This window comes from Caretta caretta, chromosome 6 (assembly GCF_965140235.1).
Source record: "Caretta caretta isolate rCarCar2 chromosome 6, rCarCar1.hap1, whole genome shotgun sequence".
NCBI lineage: Eukaryota > Metazoa > Chordata > Testudines > Cheloniidae > Caretta > Caretta caretta.
The window spans coordinates 71,047,150-71,059,680 of NC_134211.1; the positions used below are offsets into that span (position 1 = coordinate 71,047,150).

The 12,531-nt window shown below is 42.3% G+C and overlaps 1 protein-coding gene across 2 annotated transcripts in view; it reads right to left on the reverse strand.

Moving 5' to 3' along the window:
- KNL1 (kinetochore scaffold 1) overlaps positions 1-12,531 on the reverse strand; it is a 45,767-nt gene that overhangs the window by 12,389 nt on the left and 20,847 nt on the right. For both annotated transcript variants that reach the window (XM_048854842.2, XM_075129701.1), the window contains exons 11-17: positions 11,791-11,938; positions 10,573-10,640; positions 10,332-10,430; positions 7,942-8,057; positions 5,692-5,782; positions 1,315-1,431; positions 422-509 (exon numbers count right to left, since the gene is read on the reverse strand). In XM_048854842.2, coding sequence (XP_048710799.2) covers positions 422-509; positions 1,315-1,431; positions 5,692-5,782; positions 7,942-8,057; positions 10,332-10,430; positions 10,573-10,640; positions 11,791-11,938 — 727 coding nt within the window. The remainder of the gene's footprint in view (positions 1-421; positions 510-1,314; positions 1,432-5,691; positions 5,783-7,941; positions 8,058-10,331; positions 10,431-10,572; positions 10,641-11,790; positions 11,939-12,531) is intronic.

Consider the following 12,531-nt stretch of genomic DNA (forward strand, 5'->3'; position numbering starts at 1 on the left):
CTCCGTCTATCCAATCGCCCCCTGCTCCCCGTCCTCTGACCGCCCCACCCCAGAACCTCCGCCCCATCCAACCACCCCATTCCCTGTCCCTGGAAACCCCCTGCCCCTTATCCAACCCCCAACCACCTCCTTACCATGCCACTCGGAGAGGCAGGACTGGCTTATTGGAAAGCCTGGGAGGTGGGCAGGCACAAGCCACGCTGCCCACGTGGCTGCTGGAAAGGGGGGACAGCAGGGGCAGGGCCAGGAGCTAGCCTCCCCGTCTGGGAGCTCAAGGGCTGGGCAGGACGGTCCCGTGGGCCAGATGTGGCCCGCGGGCCGTAGTTTGACCACCTCTGGAATAGTAACTCTTCCAGAGAAGTTAAGAGGTGTTTATACTCCAGTAAATGAAAATTCTTGAACTAGGATCTGAAACACTTACTTGTTTCCAGAGCAAAAAGACAACTATCCATCTCCCTGAGGAATTCATCCATTTTTGCTATTCTTGACTGTAGTTTCTCCCATTGGATCTAAGAGTAAAATTGAACAATTATGTTTCATTTTTGTTTGGTAATATATTTTCACATAAATCTATGGCTGTATTTAAATAATAGTTCTGGTTTTCTAGGACTCTCACACTGATCTCTGCTTGCTAGGAAATGGACCAGTGAAGCCAATGCAGTCTATCATACTTTGACCTAAAACCAGATAGACAGCAGTTAAGGCAATCACAGGATTTCAGATGACACCAGAGCTGCTTTGCCATAATCTTTCAATCACTTTTCTCAGGAAGAGGAGAGATGATGCAGGGTGCTAACTGAGAAGATAGTTTTTGAGCAAATGCTAACCTGTTTGACCCTTTAAGAAATAAGCAAATTCTGAGATGTCCTTCACAATGGGACAAATGCTCCATTTATTTCTCTCACTGGTGGCCTATGCTGATATCCCCACTCTCATTACTTTGTAGTGCAATATGATCACACCATAAGAAGATAGCAGTGCCCATGTCATTGCTACTCTCCCCCTCCCCTTTCGTACTTTGCAGTGTGTAGCATCCACAGGTCTGAATCAGGAGCAAGGTCCCCACTGTGTAAGTGCATAGAAAGATATTGCCCCTGCCCTAACGTGTTCACAATCAAATTTAAAATAAGATTCCACAATATGAGGGAATAAGTAGGAGATTAACAGTAGTAGAATGCATATTTACATAGGATAGTTATGTGCATGATTTGATAGTCCCAACTCACCTTACACATTTTAAATATAAATGAAATAAATAAATCAGGAATCCCTAATGGCTCTCTACCACCCTCTTCCCTTCTCCAACCTTAATACCTGTGTGTTCTGCACCAAATGATCATACAATTTCACTTTCCCCTTGTGAGCCAGGACTTTACTCTTCTTGGTGAAACAGGATTTCATTTTATTCAACTCTGTTCCAAAGTTCTTCAGCTGCAATGGATGGGAAGAACAATAGGCAAGGTGAATTAGAAAGTTACATAAAGTTAATCTTTGGGACTGATTCAACTGTCTAGTAGCAGCATATGAAAGTCACAAGTAGAGCCCAGCAAATCTGCGGATATCCATGGACCATGTTTGCGGATCACAGATGAATGCGGATCCAAGTTTTATATCTAGAGTCCTGCAAATCTGCAGATATCCTTGTGAAACTGCATTCCATATTCACCATAGTGATATGATTATGATGCATCTTGTTCAAAATATGTCATGAGGTGTGAATGGAAAAGTTATGGTTTGCTGCATATGATTATCCTATATGTATGCATGTATCATTTTTGTATCTGGAGTTATGAATATTTGACTATGCATCTGTATTTCAAATTTGCTTTCTCTTGGGTAACTCCCATAAGGTAATTTACATCCAGTCTAGGTGGCATATTGTGATGGGTCTATTCAAGGTAAGGGCCCATCAACGAAAACAATGGGCCATGGGAAAAGCTTAGCCTCACCTGATGAGTTTTCCTGTGGACACTTGAGCCAATATATAGGTAATGGCTGCTATGACTCATCGAAGCACGCAAGGGCACATGACTAGGTCATGTGATATTAAACTCCATCCTGTGTCAGTATTTTTCCACTAACTGTGGTGGGGCTTTGCTTGGAGCAATGAAGTCCCCTCCACATGGAGGAAGCTATAAAAGGGGGGAAAATGACACCACCACTGGCCTCACTCCCCCTACAACACATCACCTGGAAACACCTTAGGAACAAAGACTGATCTGAGGAAGAGGGTCCCAGGCGAGAAAGAACAAAACACTGCCTGTGTATGGAAGATTGGTGGACTACTGGTACCATCAGGGTAAAACACTGCTTATTTCAAATCCTGTCTAGTTTATAAAATTTAGATTGTAATTTTATTTATTTCTTAGGTAACCAACTTTGATCTGTACACTATTACTTATAATCACTTAAAATATTTCTGTAGATAATAAATTTGTTTTATATTTTTACTAAAACAGTGTGGTGTTTGAAGTGCAAAGGTAAATCTGCTCAGGAACAGGGGCTGGTGCATTGTCCTCTCCACATTGAGTGAGGGGTGGACAGGGAAATAAACTTACACTGGTCAGGCTTTTGACCAGCGCAAGCTGGTACAGCTCTGGGGTCCTAGGCTGTGGAGTTGGGAGGGAGGGGGGCGAAGCTGGCTGGAGCCTCCCTATTCTTGGTTCATGACTGGCTAGGAGAAGCATTCATGTAACTGCAGCTTGGGGTGTCCCAGCTTGTGTATGGCTGTGTAAGAATAAGGCCTGGAGAGGATTGCAGCTTGTCACTGCCTCACAACGTGAGAGGGGCCCAGGCTGGTATGCCAGAGGTCTCAGCGGTACCCCAGTTCCAGGCTGCACCCCAAGGAAGTCCATCACAATCCTCTTTGGGACAGGGGCCAGGTTTGTGGATCAGATGCAGATAAAAATTTTGTATCCATACAGGGTGCTACACACTAGGAATCAAACATTTGGGTCAGGAAGTTCCATAATGATAATCAGGCTCAATACAATTTAGTACTTTATCCTTTGCACAGACTTAGCAAATTGGAAATCCCTTATTCAAAAGGTAGAGTAGCACACAAAGTATCTAAACACCAATAGCATTGGACACTTATGTCCAATAACCAGAGAAGAGGAGCTTTCAGAACATAAAAGGAGTGATATGTATTTTTTTTGCCTTACTGTATATCCTCGTTCATTAGCCCGTTCGTTTCTAAGCCGACACCCCCCCTCCCCAAGATGGATAGGTAAAAATAGTAAAAACTGTATGACCCTTTCATAAGCCGACCTTATATTTCAGGGGTTGGCAAACTTTGGCTCCTGGCCCGTCAGGGTAAGCCGCTGGCGGGTTGGGACGTTTTGTTTATCTGGAGCATTCACAGGCACAAAGCCCCTCAGCTCCTTGTGGCTGCGGTTCGCCGTTCAAGCTCCCATTGGCTGGGAACGGCGAACCGCGGCCACAGGGAGCTGAGGGGCTCCATGCCTGTGAATGCTTCAGGTAAACAAAACGACCATGTATTAGATATTCAATTCAATGATTTCATAGAGTTTAAAATCATCAAATTTTGGTGTAGACCCATTTATAACCTGACCCCCACTCTTTGATGCAATACTTTTGGTAAAAAAGTATTCGGCTTATGAATGAGTATATACGGTAAGTACTCTGAAATTTGTTGCCCTGGTTATTTGAGACACTTAGCAAAACTCTACAATATATATATGGTATTGCCATACTGAATTACATTTGTGGTTCATCTAGTCCAATATCTTGGCTCCAACAGTGGCCAGCTCTAGAAGCTTCAGGGGAGGGTGAAAGACACACACCAGCCACACTCTAGACATGCAGATACATTACAATCTACCTCCACATGAAGGTTTCATTCTAATCCCTAATAGAGATTGGTTTAGTATCTCTTGCAACATTTGTTAGCATTAGCTATAACAAATATCCAAAAGTTGTTATCCATAATGTCCAACCCATCTCTGAATCCTGCTAAGGTCTTGGCCTCAATGACATAATCCTATGACAATGAGTTCCACAGTTTAATTATGAATCGTGTGATAAAGTATTTCTTTATCACTTTTGATTTTACCATGTTCCAGTTTCATTGAATGTCCCCTTGTTCTTGTATTGAGACATTGAAGCTCCTGATCTACTTTCTCAATACTATTAATTATTTTGTATACTTTTATTTGTCCCCTTTTTTTTCAGATCCAAATGTTTTCAATTTCTTCATATAAGAATTTTTCCATGTCCCTAATCATTCTCATTGTCTTTCTCCAAACCCTTGCCAACTCTAATACCCCTTTCTGAGATGGAGTGACCAATGCTGCATACAGCATTCCAGATGGGAGGCAGCCCACTGATTTATATAATGGCATAATATTTTCTGTATTATCCATAACTAAGGCTACGTTTTAGTCATGGGTATTTTCAGTAAAAGTCATGGACAGGTCACAGGCAGTAAACTTGGGCCAGGGGGCCATGGGTGCTGAGGGAGCGGGTGGCCCAGGACCCCTGCTGGTGGTTGGGGGCGGGGGAAGGAGACTCAAGTGGCAGCACATGGCCTGGGACCCCTGCTGGTGCTGGAGTGGGAGAGGGGGGGCTGGAAGGGCTTCCTACCCCTTACTAGGCTCCCTACTCAGTCCTAGGAGCTACAGGAACATGCCAGGGGGAGCCCCTCCCCCAGGTAAGCGCCGCCCTGCACCTCAATTCCCTCCCACAGCCCTGAGCCCCCTCCCACACACCCAAACTGCTGCTGCTGGCGCAGGGGCTGCCTGGCTCAAGCAGCCTCTGAGCCAGCACAGACTGCTGCAGAAGTCACGGAGGTCATGGAAACTCACGGAATCCGTGACTTCCATGACCTCTGTGACAGACAGACAGCCTTATCCATAACATTCGTTACGCATCCTAACATCCTGTTTGCTCTTCTGACTGTAGGAGTGCACTGAGCAGAATTCTTCATTGCATGGTCTACAGTGACATGCCGATCCTTTTCCTGAGTTGATGAATTAATTTAGAATCCAGAAAGGTGTATGAGTAGTTCAAATTTTTCCATCCAACATTCATTACTTTGCATTTGTCAACACTGGTCATCATCTGCCATTGTGTAGTCAATTCTCCTAGCTTGGTTAGGTCCCTCTGAAATTCCTAAGTCTTCTCTGAACTCAACTAAGCCAAATAACTTTGTATCACCCTCAAACTGAAGATTGAAACTAGACAAATTCAGACTAGAAATATGGGGTAAATTTTTAACAGTTGTTAAAACAATTTACCAAGGATCCTGTGGATTCTCCATCGCTGACAATTTTAAAATTAAGATTGGATATTTTTCTAAAACTATACTCTCGGGATTATTTTGGGGAAGTTCTACAGCCTGTGTTATACAAGAAGTGAGACATGATAATCCAAATGGTCCCTTCTGGCCTGAGAACCTATGAAATTTTGCTACCTTACAACTCACTCCCCTTTTCCAGATTGTTAATATACTAAAGCACAAGACTTAATATACAATTCTTAGCTATTCTGCTGTTAACTTTTTGCCATGATGAAAATCATTGTTGATTCCAGCTCTTTATTTCCTGTCTCCTAGCAGGTTTTGAATCTAGAATAACAATTTGCCTTTTGTCCCACAATTAGTGAGTCATGTCCAGTCACCATTCAAGTTTTTATAACTGCATGCAATAAGACTGTAACAGTTGGTATTACCTCTTTGTCAGAGAAGGTCCTCATCACCTCCCAGAGGCTCTTATTCACATCCACCAAAAGTTTATCCTGGACTCCTGCACATAACTTTAAACTGAAATATGAAAAAAGGTCAGAGAACGGTCTTGTTATAGCCATGTAAGCCAGCACACAAGAGGTTATGCATTTTATGCAAATCTACTACACTGAGTTTTAACTAAGCATGGAGATGTAAGTATTTTTTTTAAGTAGGACTCAGTGCCTTTGACTAACTTGTCAGACCTGACTCCCTCACTACCCTTTCACTATCTTTTGGATATTACCCCTCTTTTGATTAAAAATTCCTAACAGACAACATTGTGAAGGAGGTAGTCTTCACAGAATATTTAATCTCCTCAATTTCTTTACACTTAATTATGTTATTCTTTAATCCCAGTTACAAAATTACAGGTCAACAAACTCCAGAAGCGTGAATTTATGTAGAATAAAGGGGCATAATCTCTTTTTGTTGTCCAGGGAATTAAATGCATGAAGACTGCTATATCAGAATGAAAGTAGAACTGTTGGTTTCTAACTGCTGTATAGCTGCTTTATTCTTAAAGAAGCATTTCCGACCCAATTCAGCTCCATTTGTACTATTGTGGCTATGTGAATAGTATGGGTACTGTGGGTACAGCTTAAGTGTGGTTCCTATATTTATAGGAAAAACTCCTCAGAAGTAAAACTAACTGGACTGACTGATCTCCGAGGTTTATATTCGTACTCCTCTTGCTCAAGGTTAATGTACGGCTGCTGGGAGAGTTAGTGAGTAGCTGCAGGTAACATCCTCAGTATGCTGTCATCATTCAATTTATTTCCATATCTGAGCTGGCTGGTTCAGTGCAGTGACTTATTTGGTGTCTAAGATTGGGGCATGGATGAGATCAAGGTGACTAAGGATGAAATCCTGACCCCACTCAAGTCAATGGAGTTTTGCCTTTGACTTCAGTGGAGCCAAGATTTCATCCATAATGTTTACAGGATAAGTAAGGCACCCAGAAGTAATTCCCAATATATCAGAACCTACGCCAATTAACAGGATAAACCTACAGTTTTATTCACAACTTGGAGATTTTGTTGGATATCCATGTAAAAATTTACCAAAAGTGTTTTTTATTTTTATCCTCGGCCTGGGGCATAAAGGCTGTACCATTTTTTTTTTTAATATGGACCATGCTATGGTTATCAAGTCTTTTGTCACCTTGAAGCTGGATTATTGCAATGAAATCTAGAAATTCAAGTAATCTGAAAATTGCAGCTTGCTTTCAGCATGAAAGCACATTAAACATCTGCTGCTCTGATATCTCCATTGGTTACTAGCTGTGTTCCAGGTGAAGTTTAAGGTGGTGTTTTTGAGCTATAAATTCCCAAGTGGCTTTTTCCTTGATTACTTGAGAGACTGCCTCTTCCTGTGAGATACTGTGTTAGATTATCCATGACAGTAAAGCTAACAGTCCATTGGTTTAAACAAGAGGCAACCTGGAATTTATTTCCATCTCAAATCTGCACAAGCCCAGATTTGATGACCTACAGAATATGATGCAAAGCTCATGTTTTCCCCAACTGTCTTTTTTTTTTTTTTTTTTAGGGAAGGCTGAGCATGCAGGGAAGAGTTGTTCAGGGAACAAAGGAGGAGGAAATGGAATTGGTGTTACGGTTGTTAAGGTTTTAGGACGGCTTTTACATTCTATTTCCTATATTTTGTTTTAGCACTTTAACTGCAGTGTGACTAAAGAATCAGATACTAGAATCAATCATGAACAGGAAAACTTAAGTCTCTGGGATATCGTACGGTCTGTATTTTAATTTGATAAATTCTGGAGAATTAGAACAGATAATGGCAGATTATAATCCACCATGATCTTTCTTCTGTTTGCTATCTTTTATCGGCTTTGATAAAAATGTTTACTTCTGCTAACATTAAGTTACATTTACAGGTCAGAGGAGATAAAGAACAAATTAAATCACTGTTGGCAGATTTGTCTCTACCCACCCCCACACCCACAAGTCCTACCAAGACTTTCCCACATTCAGCTTTAACCCATAGGTTTAAATGATACTTGTTTAAAATTAAACAGGCTTACTACAGTCTTGAACTTTTTTCCACCTGTCCATTGGAAAATAATGGAATTACTCCCTTCAGGCCATCCTGCATGCAGCCAAATCTAAGATGATGGGTTAAACAAAAAAACTAACATTCCCTGTGAATGACAAAAAAAACAACCCCTCTCTTACTCTTCTATCATCTGAGAGAGAACCTGGCAATCTTCTTCATAAATCTGCAGCTTGGGGCGATAAATGTACTGGCTGAAAATCAGGTCTTCTGGAGTAGGAGCTGTGTTTACTGCATACTAGAGAGGGAAATAGGAATGAAACTGAAAAATCCAAGAGAGTGCATTTCAGAAACACCAACTTCAAGTCAAATCCACATCCAGAAATTAGTTCCAGGATCAAGATAGTTATTTAGCGGAAATTTTATTGGAGAGAAAGTTCCTATGGCTGGCAGCATGGCCTAGTGGAAAGGGCACAGCACTAGGAGTTAGAAGTGCTGAGTTATATTCCATCCTGTACCAAATTTACTATGCATCTTAAGGTAAGTCACATCACTTCTATACCTCAAATTTACTCACCTTTGTGAAGCACTTTGAGATCTAGGGATGAAGCATGCTACATGAGTGCCAAGTATTTTTATTCTTAAAGGCCAGTCCTAGAGTATCTGTAGACAGGTTACAGTTCAGGAAAACTGGTAGAGTAAAACATGAAGGCTACAATTTTCAAAAGCACCCATGTGACTTAGAAGACCAAGTCCAACTGACTTTCAATCAGACTCCTAAGTGCTTAAGTCACTGGATGCTTTTGAAAATTTTATTCATAGACAAGAATTTACGTAGGCTGTTCTAACTTGACGCAAGGATGGATGAAGGAAGCTTTTGGTTTTGTTGACTGTTCATTCACTAGTAAAATGGCTAGAGTCTGCAAATCCATGTATAACCGCTTTATATCAGCGGATATACGCATCTGTGGATGCAGATGCAGATATCCACGGTCCATTTTTGTGGATTGGATGCGGATACAAATTCTGTATCCATGCAGAGCTCTAAATATAGGATCTCAAAGGCAGGGAAGCAGCTGTCTTCAGCTCTATAGCCTATGAGGCTACTTCCACATCTTCCAGACCCTATATTCCCTCTCCCAACACGTACAGAGAAAAGGGAGGTGATAGATCAAGACAGGTAGCAAAATCGCCCATGCTCCTATTGCCACAGTTTAAGAAGCCAAACAATTTAGGAAACCTCTCCCAACATCATTGTCATATCAGATCAATTGGGGAGGGAGGCAGCTACTTCTGCAAATTAAGTCAGGAAGCCATATTGACTTACTTTGCAGAAGCAGCTGCTTCCCTCTCCAACTGACCTGATACAGCACAAATTAAGCACTGGCTAGGCAGCTGAAGAACAACTTCACCCCCATCTGTGCCCGTAACCCCTGCACCAACCTCCAACACTCCTAACCCTTGCACCAACCTCCTGCACCCCTAACCCCTGCACTGTGCCCCCTTTACCCCTAACCCTTGCACCCCCTCCTGCGCCCATCTGGGGAAACTGATCTGGAGTCATGGAGCGCCTGCTATCATTGCTCCTCCCCCCCCTCACCCCCCACAGTCCTCTAGGGCAGTGGTCTCCAAACTGGGGTGCGCGAGATTATCCCAGAGGGTGCGCGGCAGCAATAGCGCCGCCGGACGGCGCTCCACAGTTTTTTTCTTCGGCAGCAGCTCTGCACGTCCACCGCTGGTGTTCCCCTCCGGCAGCCCACCTGCAGCTGGTCTTCTGGTCTTCTTCCGTCAGTGGCCCGCCTGCAGCGGGTCACTCTGGGGGCGTGCGAGCCAAGAAGTTTGGAGACCACTGCTCTAGAGGGCTGCGGAGGATGACCTGCCAAAGCACTGGCTGGGCAGCCAGAGAGCACCTTTATCTCCCTCCTATGCCCATCACCCCTGCACCACCCTAACCCTAAGCTACTCCTAAGCTAGACAGAGATTGCTGTTATAAGAAGCTAAATGTTCCCACTTTCCAGGAGTGCTGTGTGCATCATCTCTGGCACAACGAGCAGTTCCTATTGGCACAAGGAAGAAATCAGAAACAGAAATTGGACTATTAGACGAGCCCCAATGTAACCATTGCCATTTTACCAATTAGAAGCTGCACTACAGAATATATTTACAAAGCCAGTTTCAAAGCAGAGTACAGGATATGGGAGTAGATCAATGCATACAAAAGAACTACTAGTGCACGTTAGAAGGGCCCACACAGATACTTAGTGCGCAGCAGGCTAGCAGGGGTAGATTCACACCCTGGCATGCCACAAACTAAGCGTTCATGTAGATAAGCCCTTTGTGTGTAATAATTCTGAAGCGCTCTGATCTACAGGGCTGGAAAATAAACTGTCCAGATTTATTCAGAAGTAAACTGGGGGAAAGGGAAGGAGGCTGGTTAGTCTGTGGGCCTGGTAACAAAGATCTTTACAACTCAACTTCTTTAGCTGTCTTTAGTCAGATTCTATAAAATAATTGAAATAAATACATTTTAAGTGGCAGTGATGAGTATGCGTTTGAGAGGTTAGATACTCACATTGGCTGGAAGATGACTCTGCCGGGGCTTCTGAATTAGAATATGGACCTGGAGAAGCGTAAAAAACTCCCCTACTGTGATAACACCATCCTGAAATTTCTACAGAGTGAATAAAGTGTACACATCAATAATTAGAGTATGCTCATTAGCAAGAGTGCATGCAAAAGAGTATCTAAAGAGAAGACAGGCAACATATCTCTTATTAGGAAAAAAATTAATGGCCTTTTAGATACCTACATACCTCAAATAAATTCTGTTCACAAATACTGTCCATGAGAAGCTGACTCTCCATCTGACTGCTTCGCTGCACTAGAGAGAAAGGAGATTGCTGCGGTTCAAAAATAAAACTTTATGAAGTCATGACTGTAGGTCCATACCAGTTCAGATTATAAGAACAATTTTCATACAGTTCAGAGTTTGACCTTCATACCATATGAAAATGCTTTTTCTGCCTAAAAATATGCTTACTCAGAACTTGTCTACACATACGGTACTACAGCGATGCAGATGCACCACTTTAGGGCTTAGTGAAGACACTACCTATGCCAAAGGCAGAGCTTCTCCCATCGGCATAGGTACTCCACTTCCCTGAGAGGCAGTAGTTATGTTGACAGGAGAAGCCCTCCCGTTGACATAGCGCTGTCTACACTGGGAGTTAGGCTGGTATAACTGTGTTGCTCAGGGCTGTGGATTTTCCACACCCCTCAGTAATGTAGTTATACTGATGTAAGTTTACAGTGTAGACAAGGGCTTAGCAGCCAAAGAAATACTGTTGGGAAAATTTGAGGTAATAGGAAAGTTCATTAGTAGTTAATGATATGAAGTTTCTAATGTTTAGAAATATATCCTAATATCATTCGAATATTATTCACATGACTTATTAGGCTGGTGGTGAAAAGGGTTATGGGATCAGAGTTAAGTTGCTTATGAACCTTAAGTCCACCTTTCTCAAATTTCAAGGCTGTTTTTGTTTTTAAATTACATTTTAATTTGATTTTCTGTTCAAAGTATATTTCCAACTTTCAAATCTTATTTGTCTGAATAATCAAATGAAATAAACTTAGCTATATTTTCTTCAGTTCTCTCTGTTATACATTCCATTACTCTCACTTGTATCATCTCAATTGATCTGTGACACCTGAGCCTCTCTATTATGAATACAACCACCATTTCTGGTGAGGACAGAGAAATATTATTGCAGGCCTTCCTTCAACTGGTAACAAGAGTCTGCTTTTTCTAAATCACTTCTTAAGAAAAATGCCATTACAATTTGTACTCATCCACAGAATCGAAGAGCTATCTTAACTGAAAAAGATTAATACATATTACCATACAGCGCTTACATGACATGCAACATCCCCAGAGAAAATAAATGCTGGTAAGAGACCCTTATCTACTGAGCTGATTAAAACCGAAATAAGTTAACAGTTTTAGGTGAATACTGCCAAGAGAGTCTTACTGCTAAGATCTGTGTCAGCTTTAAGAGAATCCAGACTGCTGCTGTTGCTAGAGTTGCTCCTCTCCAGGCTTTTAGCTGATAGACTTGGAGGATTTTCACCCTCATGAGTTTCTACTTGGGTATGAGATAAAATGATACTGGAGGTAGCCTGAAATCAAACAAACATTTATTAGGACACTTGCTATACAACAGCTACATTGTTACTTTCAATAGCAAATCATGTTTAGCTTCTGCATATTTATATGTAGGGCCCTACCAAATTCACGGTCCATTTGGTTCAATTTCACAATCATATGATTTTAAAAATAATAAATTTCATGCTTTCAGCTATTTAAATCTGAAATTTCATGGTGTTGGAATTATACGAGTCTTGACCCAAAAAGGAAGTGTGTGTGGGGGGTCGCAGTACTGCTACCCTTACTTCTGTGCCTTCAGAGCTGGGCAGCTGAAGAGCAGCACCTGCTGGCCGGGAGCCCAAATCTGAAGGCAGATCCACTGCCAGCAGCAGCGCAAAAGTAAAGATGGCATGGTATGGTATTGCCACCTTTACTTCTGCGCTGCTGCCTGCAGAGCTGGGCACTCAGTCAGCAGCCACCACTCTCCAGCTGCCCAGCTCTGAAGGCAACACAGAAGTAAGGTTAGCAATACTGTGACCCCCCTGCAACTCCCTTTTGGATCAGGACCACCATTTTGAGAAACGCTGGTCTCCCCCATGAAATCTGTATAATATAGGGTAAAAGC